The 20,096-nt window shown below is 35.6% G+C and overlaps 1 protein-coding gene across 1 annotated transcript; it reads right to left on the bottom strand.

The window, feature by feature from the left end:
• Positions 1-10,036: 10,036 nt before the first annotated feature.
• mr (anaphase promoting complex subunit morula) lies at positions 10,037-12,632 on the bottom strand. Its single transcript, XM_076450679.1, has one exon. The coding sequence runs from the start codon at positions 12,601-12,603 to the stop codon at positions 10,207-10,209; it is 2,397 nt and encodes a 798-aa protein (XP_076306794.1). The 5' UTR covers positions 12,604-12,632; the 3' UTR covers positions 10,037-10,206.
• Positions 12,633-20,096: the final 7,464 nt, after the last annotated feature.

Genomic DNA, 20,096 nt, shown 5'->3' with positions numbered 1-20,096 from the left:
CTTCCATGCCATGTGCTAGGCAGAATTCTACCATGGACGTGTGTATCATGTCATAGAAAACGTGTCGAGGTCTTAGGAATACATTCAGCAGCTGCCTGTATAATACAGACAGTCACTGCTGCCACACAGTCGTCTACTGATGGCTTACATACGATGGCAGGATCTAGTTCTGCAAGAGCTGTGAAGGAAGGCCAGTTGGCTTGATCCAGTTTCCACTGGGGCACATGAGTCGAGATGCATCGACCACATGGGTTACTGTCAACCCTCCATGAAAAGTGGGAGAATAGTCAAGTGAGCAAACTGAGAGATTAACAGCAGTAAAGGACTGACTAGGTGCCTGAAAATAAGTATAAGAACCAGTATTGAAAAGAGAAGAGTTGTGATCTGATACCATATGCTCTACTGAACAATCCTTCCAATCAATATCAGTACCTCCCTGAAGGGGATTATGTCCATTAAAGTCCCCCCAGAATTAAAAAGGGAGATGGCAACTGTTAAATAAGAAAATCAAGGTCTGATTGATCATGAGTCTCTTTAGGAAACAGGTAGAGAAAATAGTTATAGTACGACCCAAGGAAACACAGATGGCCCAAGCCTCCAAGGGTGTATCGAGTGGTAAAAACAGGGTGGGCACATGCTGATCAACCAACAGTGCCACTCCTTCATCACACAACCTGTCATTTCTGAACAAAATACTGCCAAAAGGTGACTATATCGGCAGGTTTCAGAAATGTTTCCTATAAGGAAAGATATACAGGATAATAGGAAGCAATCAGTGCTTTGATGTCATCCAGATTAAAGCGTAAACCTCGAAAGTTCCATTGTAGCAAAGTGGCCATTTTTATTTATGTGTAGGCGAATTGGGTAAAGAGCCCTTCTGTTTTTGACCACATCTTTTTTCTTTATTTAAGGGATGTCTACAAACCTCTTTGGATCCTGCCCTAGGTCGTTTGGGCAGATCTCTGTTGTTGGAAGAAGATTCTAGCAAATGAAGACGTGAACAAATGATATTTTGCATCTTGGAGTGGGAGAAGAAGATACACCCGAGGAAATGCTCGTACTCGGAAACAAAGCAAGTGGATCTGGAGATTTGCTGGAATGAATGGTAGGGACAGAGTTGGGTGTTGATGTTGATTCATCAACTTTCTTAAATATGGAAGTCAAAAAAGACTTTTCATATGGTTTGAGAACGATTCTTTCAAAGATCTATCTGCACTCCCATTGTAGTAGTGGAATGAAGGGCAGCAGCATATGTCCAAGATGCAGCAGTGGACAGTAACTCTCGAGCCTCATGGTATGTAACGTTGTCAACGGTTTTCAAATGCTGTATCTCTTTTTCATCCAACCACTTAGGGCAAGAAGGAAATTAGGATGGGTTAGAGTCATTACAATTGATGCAATGATGGTCTGTTTCACACTCATAGTATCATGGTACTTGCCACAGCAAGAAACCAGGGCATGATGTCTTCAAGTGACAAAACTGCTTGCATTGGAAATATCTGAGAGGGTGTGGAATATATGGCCGCACCCTGCAATTAAGATAACCTGCAGAAACTCCTTGAGTGGAGAAACCAGCGAGAATCTCTGACTCGGGAATATTCTTCAAATCCCTCTTAACAGTAACTCCTCGTGATGAAGATTAATTCAAAGTAGCATGCGGAGTAACCTCAATGGTTATATTCCCAATCACCTTAAAATGAAAGAGGAATTCACTGTGTTTAGCTGTGGATGTTTCCACCAATATGTCACCAGTGCAACACGTTTTGACTGACTTTGGAGAGCCAACAAGTCCTACTAGTCCCTGCTGAATTAAAAAAGAGATATTTGCCCTAAAGGTTTGTTTCAAAGAGAATGTAATGTAAAAAAATGAGGTGCAGGTGTTATAGATGTTGAAGATAGCTGTTCAGAATCTTCAAAAAGTGGTCGTTTACCTGTGGACTGTTTTCACTATTTTATTTAAGTTTTTATTTGGGGATCCATTATAAAGAAAGAATGTTTCAGTGCCCACCCACCACTATGGAGCCCTACGTGGGGACACACTACAATGCCAAACAAGGACACTGCAGCAGTGCCAGGATTTTTTGAGCACTATACCCAAACACCAGCATCAGATACAATGTTCTCAACACTCGTTGAGAACATCCAACACCGCTACTTAGTTGACCCTAGCCCAAGTGGACCAGCCAATTGACCCTATGGAGCCACCCATCTATAGGAATTAAAGGCTAAAGTGGTGTGTTAGGGTTGGGCCCATCAACCACTAGGATCATCTCCTCCCCTTCACAGGTTGCCACGCATGGCAAATACGTGGGTGGATATTTAGATCCCAGAGGAGGTAAAGTGAAAGAACCGAACCTTTTCTGGGAGGCCCTCTCACCACGTACAGGAATACACACCTAGGGGCGTTCAGAAGAATTGCTGTTTGACCTGATATTTTATGATAGCAGTCATGAAAAATATTTCAATTGGATAGAATATGTATGTATAGGTGAAATCAGTCGAAAATTAAATCCACGAAAAGTCGTTTAGATACTAAAGAACACGCAATCATCCAGGCTAAAATATGTGGTAAGCACACAGATTTAGGAAATATTTTCGTAACATGGTTTCAGTGCAAGGTGTAGTTGAAATGCGTGAAAATGCAGACTGTTAATGTGTAACTAGAGGCAGAAAATAACAATCATTCTATACTACTTTGTAATCCCTTTTTGCCTGTACTAACTTTGTGTACGAAATGAGTCTCACTGAAAATGTAATTTTGGTGTTATTGGATTCCGATGGTCAGAAGTTAAAGGCTGGTGTTTGTATAGTGGCTAGTTTGTTTCAGTTATTAATTGTTCAAGTCAGTATTGACAGATTCACTCTAATTTTTTTCCTCTACTGAATTTGGGCTCTGTTTGCACAACAACCAGAGGACAGTGAAGATAATTTGGCTGGGTTACAGAATGGTTGTTTTCATGGCAATGATGATATTGGGTATCACAGCTATGTTCTGGTCAACTGTGAAACCCAATAAAGCCCAGAGAGCTGGGCCATTCAAAGGACAATGGACCCACTATCTACAGGCAATACATACAATCAGAAATAAGTCTGTACGATATCATTTGGTCACAGTTATAGTTTTACAACTTTATAGTACAAAAAATGTAATATGTTGTTTAGAATAGAGAAATGTTATATCCAGTTCATTGTAACTTCAAATCTACACATACGCCATTTGTTTAAGACTATGGGCAGGCTGTTCTCTGGAGATACCACATCTCCAACTGACCAGCTTGCCACCTGATATCAAAACCTGTAAAATGGTAGAGCCGAGCTTCATTTCTCCACCACAGAGTAATGTTGACATCAATAAAAGCTTCAAGATATCAACTGCAGATACAAAAGTACTCCTACAGAGATGCATTATCACCAAGCATCACAGACATTAAATATGTATACATCTTTAGCAAGACCACTATACACCAAGGTCCAAGAATGCTTTGCCAGGACCAAAATCTAAATGAAGCTCATTCACATGCTAGGGGAGTTGTTCTGTGTCAGAATCATGGATTCAGTTGATTAGATCCAAAGATCATCAACAGCAACAGTATTTTCAGGAAGTGAGGTTAATTTGGGAACCTCCACTTAGACAGCAGCCAACCAATCATCTACCAAGTAGTCTGATGACCAATATCAGCGACGTCAAGGTTAAAACAATCAACTATGTCCCCAACAACTATAACCATTCATCTTCTGCAACAAATCCCTATGCTAAAGTGACAATTGATAGGCCATCTAGTGAACATGGGTGCAGACACACTATAACAAAGAAGAAGAGCAGCTGAGTAAGTAAAAACCACAATCCGAGTTGGAAGACGATGTCTAATGGCTGCTCTGTAGTACTTAAAAAAAAGTCCTGTTATTCTCTTTCACTTGCCCAATATCTTTCATGGGAAAATCACAAAATTTTAGAGTACCATAGAAGTACACATTTTTTCATTTTTTTATCTCTTTATGTAACATTCTTTCTACTGCATTACACTTTGTAAGCATATGTCTATTCTTGATCATCAAATCAGTCAATTTCCAATTCTTACAATATTTTAGCAGGTCTATTAAGTTTTTTTTCTAAGCATAAATACTTCTGGACAAGATTATGGATCTCTCTGCTCTAATCCACCTTAACTCTAACTTCAAATTAGATGTTAATGTGTTAAATCTTTAGCAATTTGCTTTCAGGTGAATTAACAGATGTCCACATAGTTCTCACAATTGATTCATCCTCAGATATTACAGTCTTCATCACAAATCATTACTAATATTTCTTTGCAACATTTATCATTCACATTACTCCTCTCTTATATCTATCACCCATACATCAAGAAACCATCAGTGATGGGAGGATCATCAGTTTTGTCTTAGGTGAAGCCACATCATCATTTCTAGTAGCATGTGTTTATTCCCTGGCTTTATTTTTGAAGGTAGATACCTATTATGGAGATAATGTCTAGTGAGAGAGAATGACTGCATTTCACATATTAAACATCACATGGCATAATTTTCTTCTGAGATACAAGGCAGTTGTATTCACTCAAACTAAATTTGCTCATCAAATTATGATTCATTAGTTAACTGTGCTTCAGTAATACTATTATTATTGCTCTTTATAGCCACTTTAAAACTTTTTGGAAGCTTTAAGCCTGTTTCCTCTTATTCCCAATCACAATGTAATATCCCTGGATCACAATGAGGACTTCTATTCAACTCTTACTTGATGTTGTTGTTTTCAGTCACGTGCATAATGTACTTATACATTTAAACCACTTTTTATGGTTAAGTAAATTTCCCCTATTTAAAAAAAGCTCCTTTAAATCCACATAAGATTTGTTATTTTACAGATAGTATAAATAATGTACTGAAAACCCTGACACATTGCACCTCCAAGTATGTAACAGATTTTCTCTATGCAGTCCGGTTTTCATTCAGTCATATGTGCATGTTTATTTCTTGAACCACATGACTGAATTTGTTATAATTTACTGCATTTCTATAACAAGTTTATGGTAAGTGAACAAGCCATTAGCTAAACTGCTGAACACTGGTTGAAAGAGATATAGAAGGTTTGATAAACATATTTACTACTTCACTTTGCACTTGATATACTAAATTTTTTGTGATCTTTGTATCCCAACTCCCACATCTTTTAATACTGTGGCAAATGATACTGTCAGTATATGCAGTTTTAGAACAACCATGAAGCTAACATGAAGTTTACACAAAATTCTGTAACAGTACAATTCATTTTTTATCCTTTTGGTGGCTATTCCAACAGCTTTCTGCATGTTAAAAAAACATTTCTTCATTTTCCATAATTACATGGATTTCATTATTATAGTTACTAATTACCAAATTTATTTTAGTTTTATTATAACTTTTGAGCTGAATAGGGACCCAGTGACAATTTTACAAGTAAAACTTGTTCTGTTATTCATGAAAAAAGAAGTTAAAGAATTTCAATATTTGACATTCCTACATTTCCCAACTAAAAACACAATTTCTTTACTTTCTTGGGTTTTAAAAGTGAGTAAACTGTATTGATACTCTAAAGATTTTAAATGTCTACTTCAAAATGTGTTAATATACAGGGTCACACTGACCCTAAATAATGCACCAACAATTCTGAATGCTGCATAGTATGTGACTAAATTTACCTCACTTGAAGAAAACAAAATAATATAAAAATTGTGTGAGTACTCTCTCCAAGAATTCTAGACAGTTGCATAAATAATTATGGAAGATTCTCAACCAGCCTAACCATAACATAAAGTAATAAATTCAAACTTTATACTATATAGTATATTTTCAGGTACATAAACTTTAGAAATCAAAGAATGAGCAACAAAAGACAGATTACAAACTGTCATCTTTAGCTGTTGTTGTAGTCAAGTACAGAAATAAAACAATAGGCAAAACATCATTTCCAGAACACTTATATTCTAGTTAATGTATAATTCTAAAACAACTACATAATCATATACTTTAGTCATAAATTTTCCTTGACTGTATGTGCAAAATTTATATATTTAATGATATCTATCTCAATCATGTTTAACATGTGCTCTGTATTGCATAAATATAAATGTAAATATATAACTATCCCTATGAACAATTTTGCTGTTACTCCAGAAGGTGTATAATTTTGAGTGGAGTACACTAGTGTAGAAAAAAACAAGAGCATAATATTGAACAGTAATTTATATTAATCTGTATTAAGTAAAACTTCAAAAATTATCCTTGTATAATGGTTGGAAGACTTAAAAATTTAATTTTACTACATTATTTACATAGAAACTATATCATCAGTAATAAAGGCCTATTTGAAATTTACTCTCAGTAGAAAAATAACCTTGTGTTTTATACCACAAAGATTTCAATAAATAAAGTAATGAGGGATTAAAGAGTTAGTTTTTAAATTATATGAATATTAAAATAAACCTGTAGAAAGTTTTATGTACTCAACTATGGTGTTGTTCTTAAGTTCAATTATTTCTCTCCCTTAGAACCATTAAGATCCAATGTGGTACCATAGACAGTTTGAACTTTTTTAAAGTTCCTGTTGGATAGGAACATGGATGTTCCTACACACAGGTTGTTTGATTTTGACATCCAGTCTTTGGAGATAAAAAAATAAAAACTTAATTAGCCAAATGACCTGATATAACTAACTTATAGCATTCATAAAAACATGTCCCTCTGCTTGGATAGCACTAAGTCTATTGATTTACAATGCTAAAATCAGTGCTTTGATTCCCTTCAGTGAACATAGCAGTTAGCCCAATGTGGCTTTGTTATCAGCAACATACACTCATGAAAGGACAGAAAGTGTAAACAACAAGACAAACATACAACACAGAACAACTTAATACCCACACCATATATATTCTAATTTCAATTATCATTTCTAGTACACATGTAGTCATGTGAAAAAGTTAGGACACCCTATGAAAGTCTGTGTATTTGTGTAACATTTTTGGACATATAGATATTTAATCTCAATTTTAACAATACTGAGAGATTATAGGAATATAAATAAACAATTAAAACAGAAGAAAAGACTTTTCAAGATCTTCTGTAAATGTAATTCTACAAAAATGCATATTCTAACTGAGGAAAAAGTTAGGACACCCTACCTCCTAACAGCTAGTGTTACCCCCTTTGGCTGAAATAACTGCAGTGAGATGCTTCTTGTACCAATCTACCAGTCTCTGACATCGGTCTGAAAAAGTTTGCCCCACTCCTCAATGCAGAACTCTTTCAGCTGTGAGATGTTTGAGGGGTTTCTTGCAATGTACAGCTCGTTTCAAGTCACCCCACAGCATCTAAATGGGATTAAGATCTGGGCTTTGACTCAGCCATACCAGGACTCTCCATTTCTTAGTTTTCAGCCATTCCTTGCTGGATTTACTGGTATGTTTTGGGTCATTGTCGTGTTGCAGAGTCCAGTTCCGCTTCAGCTTTAATTTTCTTACAGATGGTTTCACATCATCCTCAAGCACCCTCTGATACACAGTAGAATTCATAGTTGGATAATATGATTGTGAGCTGTCCAGGTCCTGCTGCAGCAAAGCAGCCCCAAACCATGACACTTCCACCTCCATGCTTCACACTTGGTATGAGGTTCTTTTCCTGAAATGCTGTATTTGTTTTATGCCAAACATGTCCTTTGTTCTGGTATCCAAATAATTCAATTTTGGACTCATCTGTCCAAAGAACATTATTCCACAAGTCCTGGTCTTTGTCTGCATTCTCTCTGGTAAACTTCAGTCTGGCCTTGATGTTTCTCTTGCACAGCTCCCATGCAAGTTAAACTTGTGCAGTCTCATTCTGATTGTAGAGGCATGCACTTTCACATCAACAGTAGCCAGAGCCTGCTGTAGGTCCCATGATTTCTTCACCCTAACACATGTTAGGGTGTTTGGATACTTCTTTTAGCATCTTGCAGTCTGCTCTTGGGGTGAACTTGCTTGGACAACCAGACCTGGACATGTTGGCAGTTGTTTTGAAAGCCCTCCACTTGTTAACTGTTTTCTGGACAGTGGAATGGCTAATTTCAAAATCTTTTTAAATCCATTACCAGACTCATAAGCTGCTACAAATTTCTTTCTGAAGGCCTCAGACAGCTCTTTTGCTCTCACCATGGCACTCACTCTCACTTCAACAGTCAGGAGCACACCAAACTAAATGTCTGAGGTTTAAATAGGGCAAGCCTCATTCAAAATGCTGAGTAATGATCATCTAATCGTGTGCACCTGGTGTGATACACCTGTGTGTGAGTTGGGCCATTTTAAGTGGGAATAAATGTGGGGGTATCTTAACTTTTTCCTCAGTTAAAATATGCATTTTTGTAGAATTACATTTACAGAAGATCTTGAAAAGTCCTTTCTTCAGTTTTAATTGTTTAGTTATATTCCTATAATCTCTCAGTATTGTTAAAATTGAGATTAAATATCTATATATCCAAAACTGTTACAAAAATACACAGGCTTTCATATGATGTCCTAACATTTCCACATGACTGTATATACTTTAATTAGTGTATAATTTCAAAAATACTACTTACTGTATAACTTGGTTATGAATTTTTCTGATATTGTGTATATATGTATGGGACAGCTTAGATTAATGAGTCCACTGACCACTTAATAAAACTTGAATATGTTATTTATGGAAAAACTTAAATATATGTCAATATTGTAGGTTCAAATGCACGTTTCCCATCTTAAAATACAATATATATGGCTTTAATTTCTATGATTCCTATACAACAGTTTAAAAACAAAAATATAATTTTATTACATTACGTGCATAGAAAGATATATCATTGATATTAAAGTTTCCCATTGAACTGTATCATTATTAGGTTGGACTACAAATTATTTTAGCATCTAATTAAAAAACATTTACATCATTAGGCAAGAAATATGATACTAAGAGATCTAAAAAGAAAAAAACTGATTGTGTGATTGCTATTCTTTTAAGAACACTGTTAAACAAACATACGAGTGTTGAATATTTATCATTGAAATACAAGTAATTAAAGTATGAAAATCCTGATAGCTGTCACTTATAGTTTTAAATTATTACAGTAGTCTTCCAAGCACTACGTTTCAGATTAAAGGTAGTTTGAATACTGTATGTACAGCATAGGCATGCAATATTGAAAAGTAATGTCAAGCTTTGACAAGAGGCATCTCTTCAAGGCTTAACAAAAGCTTTAATTTGTACTTTAAACTTATTTTTTACACCTATTTATTTAATACTGACTATTAAAAATTAGAATCCCTATGCTAGATATTGATTAAAATAAATATAAAACATACTTTACATCTCCTATATTTTGTGTAATAGTTTGTCAATCACAAAAAAATAACCCATAAAGACAGCAGTCTTTTAAATATTTATCTTCAAAATGAAAACTATTCTATCAGTTTAGGAATAACAATGATGAAAAAACAAGCTTCCAAGTAACTGGTTCAGTCATATACAATAGCTCCTTGTACTTAACATCACAAACCACTGAAGGTTACAAAGTTACCATCTACAGCTCGAAATGTACATGCATCATATATCAAAAGGAATAAGATGTTATTAACCTTCACAAAAGAAACAATAAATTAAATAAATAATACAAGCATGTATATAGTTTGAGAAACCTTACTTGGCCTTCTAATGAAGTACTTTACAGTAAGAACAGTTTTAAAACAATAAAAACACTTCACTAATGTTTATCTCTCTCATATGTATATATTATATGAACATACACAACACGGGTAATACAAATATAATAATAAACTTACTGAATAATAAAATATTAAAGACCTAACAAAAGATTCTTTGAAGAAATAATAAAACAGTTCAATCTTCAGTTTCTCATAAAATTGATTGTCTAGAGTTTTAGACATTCAAGGTAACAGGTTTCCTTCAAAGTGTATTAACAAACACTTGACAAAGAGACAGTTATTAAAACACAATAAAACAATACAGGAAACTATAATATTCTGTAAAAGATTTATTTAAAAACTTATCTACATGGAGATTAAAATACAATAACTAAATTTGAAACACATGATTAACTCTGAATAAGTTTAACTTATTAGATTATAAACATCTTACATCTGTTTATCTTTCATAGTAGTTAATATTCAGATGTCAAAATGTAACAAGTTATACCCTAGGAAGTCTATAATAACCACCTGAATACACAAGTTTTTGTTCATGAACCTTTCTGTCCAAAAACTGCCGTAGTTCATGAATACTACAACCAGTGGTTCCTGAACCTTGCATGGCAAACATTCGTAACATACTGTGAATCCTCTCTATTGGTAAGGAGCCAAGATTAGTTAGCATGCCTACAATAAATGACCAAAACACCTGAAGTTCTTCCTCTCTCTGATCTTGTGAAGAGGCCATGACAGACCCATTTTCTTCTTCTTCATCAGGTAATACTGATCCATCAAGGGACTGCCTTTGTGGTTCCTCTTCTTCTAGAACAAAAACATCTGTAGCTTCTTCTCGTAAAATGCCAAGGGTTTGCCAGTAGGCAATTTTTCTTCGAAGAGCAGAGGTAGGCACTCGAGTAACTCCACTGAGTGCCTCCAGACTCCAACGAGCTTTCTCCTGGAAGTGCCATATAATAGTGGCATGTATTGGTGAAACAGAAAAATTCAGTGTTCGGTCTTTCAATTGTAGATCCAAGTTCACCAATCCCAAATGACCTTTCCAACAGAGAGTTCGGTTACCTTTCAAAGCTTCAAATGCCTTTTTATAAGAGTCTAATGCTTTCTCAACTATCTCTGGTAACTGTAAGTGTTCTTCACGCAACGTAGGCCAAAACTGGGCTGAAAGTATCATAGCATTTAGTGGAAACTCTCCTACTCTGAAATCAGCTACCATTTTTTCTGAATTCACATGAGCATTGATTCGCTTGGAGTCTGCTACATCTTTAAGCATCACTTCACACTGATGAAGCTGTGATTCTCCAAATCTGAGTTTTAAGAGTTCAAGATAACGGATCTCTCTCACAGTGTCATAGCAAAAGGTTGAGAGAAGACGATCAGCTAACAGAACACAATACTCCTTTACAAAGAGGTCTTTACTTCCATAAATGCTGACAAGCATACTAATAATGTCGTGAGATCTATGACTTTGTGTAGTCTTAGTAGGATCTGCATCACTTGGATCAGGTTGCCAAGATTCCCAATTTACACTCTCTTCATCAGCTTGATAATTATCATCGAGCAGCAATGGAGCACCTTTCATTAACTCAGAGGCTAGTTCTCCACAACCATCATCTGTCAAGCTAGAGACTATGCATCGTACAGTGTCTTCCCTGAGTCGGAGATATTTACGAACTGGTTCACAAACAAGTTGAAGAATAACACCTGTAGGGTCAAGTATCCTTAAAGCCTTAATTGCAGAAATATATGCTGTGAGAATATCAGCTGTGTTAACTCCTGGGTGTAACAGTCGTCTTTCAAGGGAATTTTTTAATGAAGTTATTAGGTTTTGTCTTAAGTTAGTCTTTTCTAAACAAACTTTTAAGTCTTCCAAAGCTGCTTGCGATTCAGGAAACTCTATAATGATACTAAATAATTCTTCTGTTCGAACTGTTGTGTATGTTTCATACAGGAAGTGATTCATCTGTTCTTTGATATTACATATTAAAACAACATATTCTGCATTGCTTTCACTGTACACAGATTGCATCCACATCAATAAAGCTCCATCAAGCCATCTTTCCAACTGGGGCAAATAAGAGTTCTCATAGTTTCCTTTACAAGTTTTCTGAACATAATCCTTAATGTGCCGATACGCTACAGTGGTAACAGCATCTCCTGCTACTGCTTCCAAAATATTTAACTCTTTCAAATGTTGGTTGACTTCCTGAAAAGTATTTAATACCTCAACACAGCAACAGTTTTCATTATCATTTTCACAAGCTGAACATTCTAACTGGTCATCTAAATCTTCCTCCTCACATTTCTCTAAAGGCTGTTTGATTTGGAAAGCTTTAAAAGCTCTACTGTAGAAATCAATAAGATTGTTACTAAATTGCTGAGGAAGTTTTGCTAAAAGTAGGGCTTTAAGCACAAGATGAACACGACTAGCTAATGAAAGGTCTGAACCTTGTAGAAATTTCCGTGTTTCAGTTGGAAGAGTATCCTCTTCTGCTTGCAGATCTTCATGTAAACACTGAAGTTGGGAAACACACGGAATGTACAACTGGAATGAAGAATGAAGTTCTTTTACTGCATGAAGAAGAACAAGAAAATATTTTGAACCAAAAAATGTGTCAGGATTTCCACTAGCATCTACAGTTTTAAAGTCAAAATGACTCCAAAACCTCGGAACAATTATTTCTCTTAAATCTTGTTGTAGTGTCTCGAAAAACCATTCTTCTACAATATGAGCTATACCATGCTGATGAAGAAGTTCTACAGAAGCCTTCAGGTCTTCATACGATGGTAAATACTCATCATTACTTCCAGAATCCAACGCGGGCCTAAAAGCTTTAGAAATTACATTCCATGCAACAGACAAAGTTTCCAACGCTTCCGACATTTCCCCTTACTCTATTTTAAATAAATCTCATAGATGTCGCATTTGATTTAGATTGAATCTTCTAACTAAATTATATATATAATATTTTGCAACACAAATAACAAACAAATTGTTAAATTGCTGTTAGAGACAAAAATATGGCATCAACTTTTTAGCAATCAAGAGAATTTGTCTGATAAAAAAAAATTATATTATATTTTCCCCCTGATTTTAACAATAAATTTGTTTCATGATGACGAGAAACTCACTTTGTTAAATATAACATAAGAAGGTCAAAACGTTGTTCTGTACTTTATTTTAAATGGGCCCGGCATGGCCAGGTGGGTTAAGGCGTTCGACTCGTAATCTGAGGATCGCGGGTTCGAATCGCCGTCGCACCAAACATGCTCTCCCTTTTTGCTGTGGGGGCGTTACAATGTGACGGTTAATTCCACTATTCGTTGGTAAAAGAGAAGCCCAAGAGTTGGCGGTGGGTGGTGATGACTAGCTGCCTTCCATCTAGTCTTACACTGTCAAATTAGGGACGGCTAGCGCAGATAGCCTTTGAGTAGCTTTGCGCGAAATTCAAAAGAAACAAATAAACAAACAATTATTTTAAATATAGTTTTACCACCCATACCAGCCGTCTTGAGAATACAAATTTATTTCACATTATTGTTTGTATCTGTTTGTTAATGATTATGTTAATTGCATGCAAGAGTACTTATAAAACATACATATATGATAAAGCGACCGCTGAATAAAGTAAGTAGTTTTTGATAGTTAATATTTTTGTTTGTTAATCTATTATTGAAGAAATATTATATCCTAAAATTCGTTTTTGTCAGGAAAAAGAATTGTAATACCTCTTTCAACCTTTGTGTTGAGCTCACTGTGATGTTTTTGACAGAATCTAGAGTATGGCGTGAACAAAGAAGTAGTAAAGGCAACCAAGCAAGTTATTTTGTCTATAAAGTAACCGAAAAGAAATGCTTAAGTTATCATAAACTTGAGCCATCTAATTCATGAAATATTGAAATATTTTATTTTAAACTGAAAAACAAAAGACATCCCTATTTCTCCATGAGATGGTCACAGAGAAAAAATAAGTTGTTCTTTTCCCCAACATTTTTCATCTGTGTATCTTGACAATTCTAGGGTAAGACAATATTCACAGACAGGAAAAGTGGAGATGGAGTATCAAACTACATCAGTGAGATAAGTGTGCAGCCAAAGAGAGTTACTGCTGAGCTACCAAAATCAAAAGTCCTGACACAGAAGAAAATTAGTTCCATTATGGCACTCCTCTGTTTCTGTCCCTAATTTTATGCCAGTATCCAAAGGGACACAGTTTCTCTTACACCCTTATAAAACAACTCAAAGCAGAAGGCAAAATTTCCTATGGGAAAATCATTTTGCAAAATTACACTACCTGCCAGGAATTAGGCTTTTAGACAGGCGTAAACATAGTGATTAAGAATCAGATCACAATCGCTAATGAAGCTTTTGTTTATGTACCAACCATCATTGTTTCAGTGAAAAATGCTTACTGTATGTTAGATATTCAATCAAAAATTGAAAATTACGAGGGTCTTGAATATTTAGGATATTATTTGTCTGTTTTATAAAACTTTGTATAAAAAAGCATCAGAAATGGTGTGAAAGCACAAAGGTCAATTGAATCAGGTCGTGTTTATTCTGTAACTTCCTGTACATCATTGAAAAGAAATATGATGATGCAGGGCTCAGTAATCTGGCAACCAAACTGCTCATTCATCAATAATTAGTGTCGTAAAGAGACACAAGTACAACTACGAGCTTGTGTATGAAGTTCACTTGAGGATCGCCTGAAAGGTTTTCTAAGCATAGCTGCAGGAGCACCGATTAAAGGACGTACCATAATAATGCTTGCAATGGCATATAGATGAAATAAAGCAATGCCCTTCATACACTCAAATTATGAAGCTTTTCAGAAACTATCTGAAATTGCTCCCGAACGACAGTGCTTGGATTGTCGTATTTTGGATTTCATACATTGTTCTGGTGAATATTTATTGGAACCGCTACATATTTTCAGATAGGGAAACTGGCTTCTACACCCTTACTTCTTCTGATCTAAATACATACACAATATTTATGTTTACATTGGATGCTACCAGCCATTGTTACTGGAGTTGCAAATTGATTAGGTTGGTTCTACTCTCTCAAGACTTATTTCCAAGCTAACTGGTTTATTCAATATAATTCTATAACCTGTCTAAATTTCGTACTATATAGTTGAATCTGTAATGTCGGACATTTCTAGAGCAACCAGCACTGCTCATGAGAATTGCCATTTCCATTCAAACATAAGAGAGTTTGTGACTTCGAAACATTACCTGGTCTACCACTGACTGATACTACTGTCGACCTTCATACATATGGAGCATCTTCACTACTATTCTATCCAGGTACAGACAACGTGTTAGGGAATGAAAAAGGAATAAAGACAGCGAGACTGAAATGAACTTAACAATTTTTTTATTTCCATTGTGCACAAACTTACAGATGCCTAAAACAAACGAAATATTTTGAAGAATTTTACATTAAGAATAACAAAGTAGAAACTTCACGGTATTCTTGCATATCAGAATGGTATCAACCAGCTCAACTCTATTCCTTAACTTTTTGGACTAATGATACAATTCAAATATAATCAAAATAATTATTTGTTATTATAAATGATAGGGCCTGATCCTGAACTGAGGTTTTATATTTGACCAAGTATATTATTGAAATATTAATTCCTTGGTGATAACTAAAACGTTTAGGAGACTAAAAGCAACTAAAGTATAAGCACCAGCCAAGATTTTCCGCGGCTTTAAAAGAAATCAAGGAACCGATATGTGAGCGTCTTCTTTCATTTCTAGTAGGTTCATAAGGAGAGGTTAGGTGCCTCAAGATTGAAAAGTCTTTATGTTACTACAATTTTTTCACTGTAGTGATACAAGTACCCTAGAAAGTATCATGACAACTTGTCAAGCATGATTAATTGGAGGGTATAGAATACAAGTCTTCCAGGTACAACATTGGAATTTTTGGAGTTAAATACAGAAAGTGATATGCAATCATTTGTTTTGTTTGTTTAAAGTTAAACACAAAGAAACGCAATGGGCTATCTATATTCTGTCAATCAGGGGTATCGAAACTCATATTCTAGTGTTGTAAATCCGTATACATATCACTGTACCACTGAGGTACTTGCGATCATTTGTTACCAAACTACTATAAAAATCGTTCTGACGATTTCACTCACTCACTCCATGTGCACGCATATATTATTCATTAAGTGTCGAATACAGAAATGTACAAATACAAGAGCAGTTGAGTGAAGCAAAAGTAAAAAAAAAAAGGAAGAAAAATGGAGAAAGTAGAAGTTAGAACTAGGAAACTAACAGATCTATGGGCTTCGCCAACCAAGACAATGGAAACAACAATATAGATACTAAATCTCTGGATGCTGATGACCGTCAATCATATCATATTAAATCGAGCATTTGCTCTCAACCAGGAAGTAACAAAAACATTGCCGCTAACCAAGACTGTGAAACAATCAGTGGAAACTATAACTCTCAACGTTGATGACCGACAATCTCATCCATTTGAATCGACTTCCTATCAGAAAGAATGAATCAATTATTGCAGTAGTGATGAAGATATTAACTCATCTTTTACATAAGGACGAAATGAAAGCTTTTGTTGGTGCATCAATGATTACTCCTTGTCAGCACATGAATGCAACTTTCAGTGCATCTGTAAAATCAATTTCGGGTGACAAGTACAAACGCTAATGCTCAAAGACCCTTTTTTGTCACGAGTAATTAAATGAAGAAAAGGTTGAAAAAGACTGGCTTTCCTATTCAAGGTCAAAGGGGAACATCTTATGCGTTATATGCATATTGTTTTCAACAGAAATGGAAATGTCTTCGCTATCAACAATTGTTTACTCTGACTGGAAAAATTGCGAAGGACTTTAGTTAGCGTGAAACAAGCTCGTTGTATCAAAGATGCGTCACCAAATTTGTAATTTGTAAAATCAAAAAACAGATGAATCAACAAGACTTTATCAGAGAAAAATTACTGGCACCAAATTCTCTAGCGTATTTTCTAAGTCATGATGTTTCTATCGTCCAGAGGGCTAGCGATAAGAGTAAGTGATGAAGTAGTTGGTTTAATGTATAATGATAATTGCTTAGGGATACTGGAGCTATTGACTGAGTATGATATATTTCTTGTTGAACACATTCAAAAGCGCGTAAAAGGTCACATTTCATACTTATCCTCAAATATTTTTGTGACGAATTCATAGAAATCCTACAAAAAGATATTCTTACTGTAATTATCGAGGAAATATCAAAAATCCAGTCAAAAGATAGTTTCTGTTGGTTCTACTCCAGCCATATCTCTCATGAATCAAGTGACAATAATAAATTTAGATATGTTCTAGATGTCTCTGTAAAGAGATTTGTCACTTGCCACATTCCTACACACACAGGAAGAGATCTTGCTGGGGTTCGCATTAATTTCCTTGAAGGGAATGATATAAAAATTCTAGATTACAATGGGCAGTCTTATGATAATGCAGTCTATATGAGCGGTATGCCTTTATCAAAAATATAAACTTTCTAGCAGACGACGTTCTCTATTGTGCTAATTCGTTGCATTTTGTTGGACGATGCGCTGTGGTCTGCTTTACTGAAATTTGTTCATTCTTTGCCTTTGTGCAAAAGCTTTATGTGTTTTTCCTCAGCTTCAACTATCCTGTGCTTGAATAACTATGGTTCTCAACGACAAAGAAGTTATTAAACACAAGATCGAGTTCCCATTCAGACGCAATGCGAACCTTAAAAATGGGGTACAAAACCACAACAAAGGTCCTCGCTTTTATTACAAACAATGATTATGAAAAACTTCAAGTGTTTTTAGAGTAAAAAGGCCTTATGTCATAAATGAAATAAATAGAAGCAGATATAATTACACAATCATATAGCGTTATCCTGGAAAGGTTTTACAAGACAAATTAGTCCTTACAGAACTCCCAAATGGATGTCATAACAGCTTCTCATATGCTAAAATATCTCAAGACTTTCGTGCAGAAATTACAAAATTAAATTTCCAAATATGAGGAAAAGATAAACAGCTGTCAGGTTTGAAAACATATAAAGTCGAAAGATCAAGTAAAAGTAAGAGAAATAAGCAATGGGTCGAAGAGGATGCTGAGGACAGTGATTTTCACCCTCTATTCAAAATAAACCTTAGACAATAATTGATAAACTGTCATTTGCACTAGACAACTGAATGGTAGCATATGAAAACGATAGTTATAAATTTGGGATTTCACGAAACATATATACAATGCCTACAGATATTTCCACAATATCACCCAAAAACTGGTTAGTACGTATCCTACCAACTTCGAGGGTTGCAAAGAGAAAGAAATAGTTCGGTAAGAAACCGTCAGAATGAAAGAAACAACGTACGCTGAGAATTATATGCAAATAATCTTTAAAATCAAAGGTTCCCAAACTTAAACTAACAATGTGCAAAACAGACTTAACGTACTGGCACTTTTGTGCATAGAAAATTACTTGTTAGAATCGTTTGACACCAAATAGATCGCAAAGACAGTAGTTTAACATAGAACAGATGACACGATCTGTTATTACTACTGGATATACTATGTGAGTACCAGTGTGATCAAGGTGTGTGTGTACATGTATGTTTGTTTGTGCGTGTATGCACATGACTTTGCGAGTTTATGTGAACGTGGTTTTTTTACGTTTATATGCTTTTTATCAAAATGCAAATTTTGTCTCTATTATAGGACTAGTTTTCGTATTTATGAAAGATCTAATATTTTTCATTAATTCGTAGAGCGTTCTTGAAAATCAGTGGGTATTATTTTCCCATTGTCTCTAGAAGTAAAACATATCTTAAGGTTTATTTTACCTTATTATTTAGTCATCATACTGTAATGGAACTCTTGCCTGTATGATACTGGAAAAACGTTTTTATTACCCCCAACTTCGCAAAAATTTTATCCTGTTGCATGTAGATTTGCAACATTGATCACGATTTCCCTATTTCGCCTCCGTTCCTCGTCAGGGAGAACGCTATTTTTCTCCATTCTCATGGTGCAGATATCATGGGCCTGGCATGGCCAGGTGGTTAAGGCACTCGACTCGTAGTCCGAGGGTCGTGGATATGAATCTCCGTCACACTAAACATACTCGCCCTTTCAGCTGTGGGGGCGTTATAATGTAACTGTCAATCTCACTATTCATTGGTAAAAGAGTAGCCCAAGAGTTAGCGGTAGGTAGTGATGACTAGCTGTCTTCTCTCTAATCTTAAACTGCGAAATTAGGGACGTAGCTTTGCGTGAAATGTAAAACAAACCATACCAGATATGACGTCATGAAAATGCCACACGCGAAGGTAATGCATTGGGGCCATGCCACGGATAATCAGCTAGTGATTATAATAGGCTAGGTCAGTGGTTCTTAACCTTGTTGGAGGTACTGAACCTCGGAGGTTTCGTATTTGCATTCTCTGAACCCTTCGTAATTGGAAAAATAAAATATGATTTTTCAAATTCAAAACATAAGTAGATATTTTATTAGTGCACAAAATGAACCATGCATCAGTTGCACACAATATCACTGTGTTCAAAGAATAAAACCAACAAAATATGAATTTCACACAAAAGGAAAAAATAACTCAATGAATATTTACTGCAAATCAATGTGATTTTTGTTGTTGTTGCCTTTCAGAGACAAGTTCAGAAATGCGCGGCTTCGCAACAAAGTCTGTTCTCTTTCTTCGTTTTTATGTCTACCATTCTCGAAAAGGATTGCTCGCAAAGATACGTTATAACAAACGGTATGAGTATCTTAAGGGCTTTCTTAACAATAAGAGGGTACGCTACGATTTGGTGTCATTAAAACGTTGAGAGCGTTGTTGTTCTGAAAAGTTCTGGCTCTGCTGAAGTTCAATGATTTCGTCGAGGTATTCATCATTGACATCTGCTGTCGCAACACTAAACGTGAACGGCTGTCTCACCCATGCTGGATATGGCTCTTTGGTGGGAAAGTATCCGTCGAGAGACTTTGCGAGCTCATCTTAGTGCGTGGCAAATGCTTGCTTCAGTTCCCCGGGTACAGAAATGTCTCCGATTTCAGACACATCTTCGATCTTACTTACACAGTCGTCCAGCAGGGGAAAGTTTGCGAAGTTATCATTCTCTGTTCGTCGTTTCCATAACGGTAGCTTTTTTTCAAAAGCCTTCAGGTTTTCTTCTGCTTCGATGATGTTGACTCCACTGCCCTGCATATGTTGATTGAGATGATTGAGAGCATTGAAGATACCGGCCATGTACGCCAAAATGAGAATGAACTCAGATTTTTCGAAGCAATCTGCATGACAATGTTGCTGCTCTCGCAAAAAACAGGGCTAATTCCACACGCATGGCAAAAACA

Source organism: Tachypleus tridentatus, chromosome 1 (genome assembly GCF_004210375.1).
Source record: "Tachypleus tridentatus isolate NWPU-2018 chromosome 1, ASM421037v1, whole genome shotgun sequence".
Taxonomy (NCBI): domain Eukaryota; kingdom Metazoa; phylum Arthropoda; class Merostomata; order Xiphosura; family Limulidae; genus Tachypleus; species Tachypleus tridentatus.
The sequence above is the reverse complement of the archived record's forward strand: the minus strand, read 5'-3'. Positions and strand labels throughout refer to the sequence as shown.

Coding starts and splice junctions, on each gene's coding strand:
- mr (XM_076450679.1), bottom strand. CDS start 12,603: ATGTCGGAAGCGTTGGAAACTTTGTCTGTTGCATGGAATGTAATTTCT.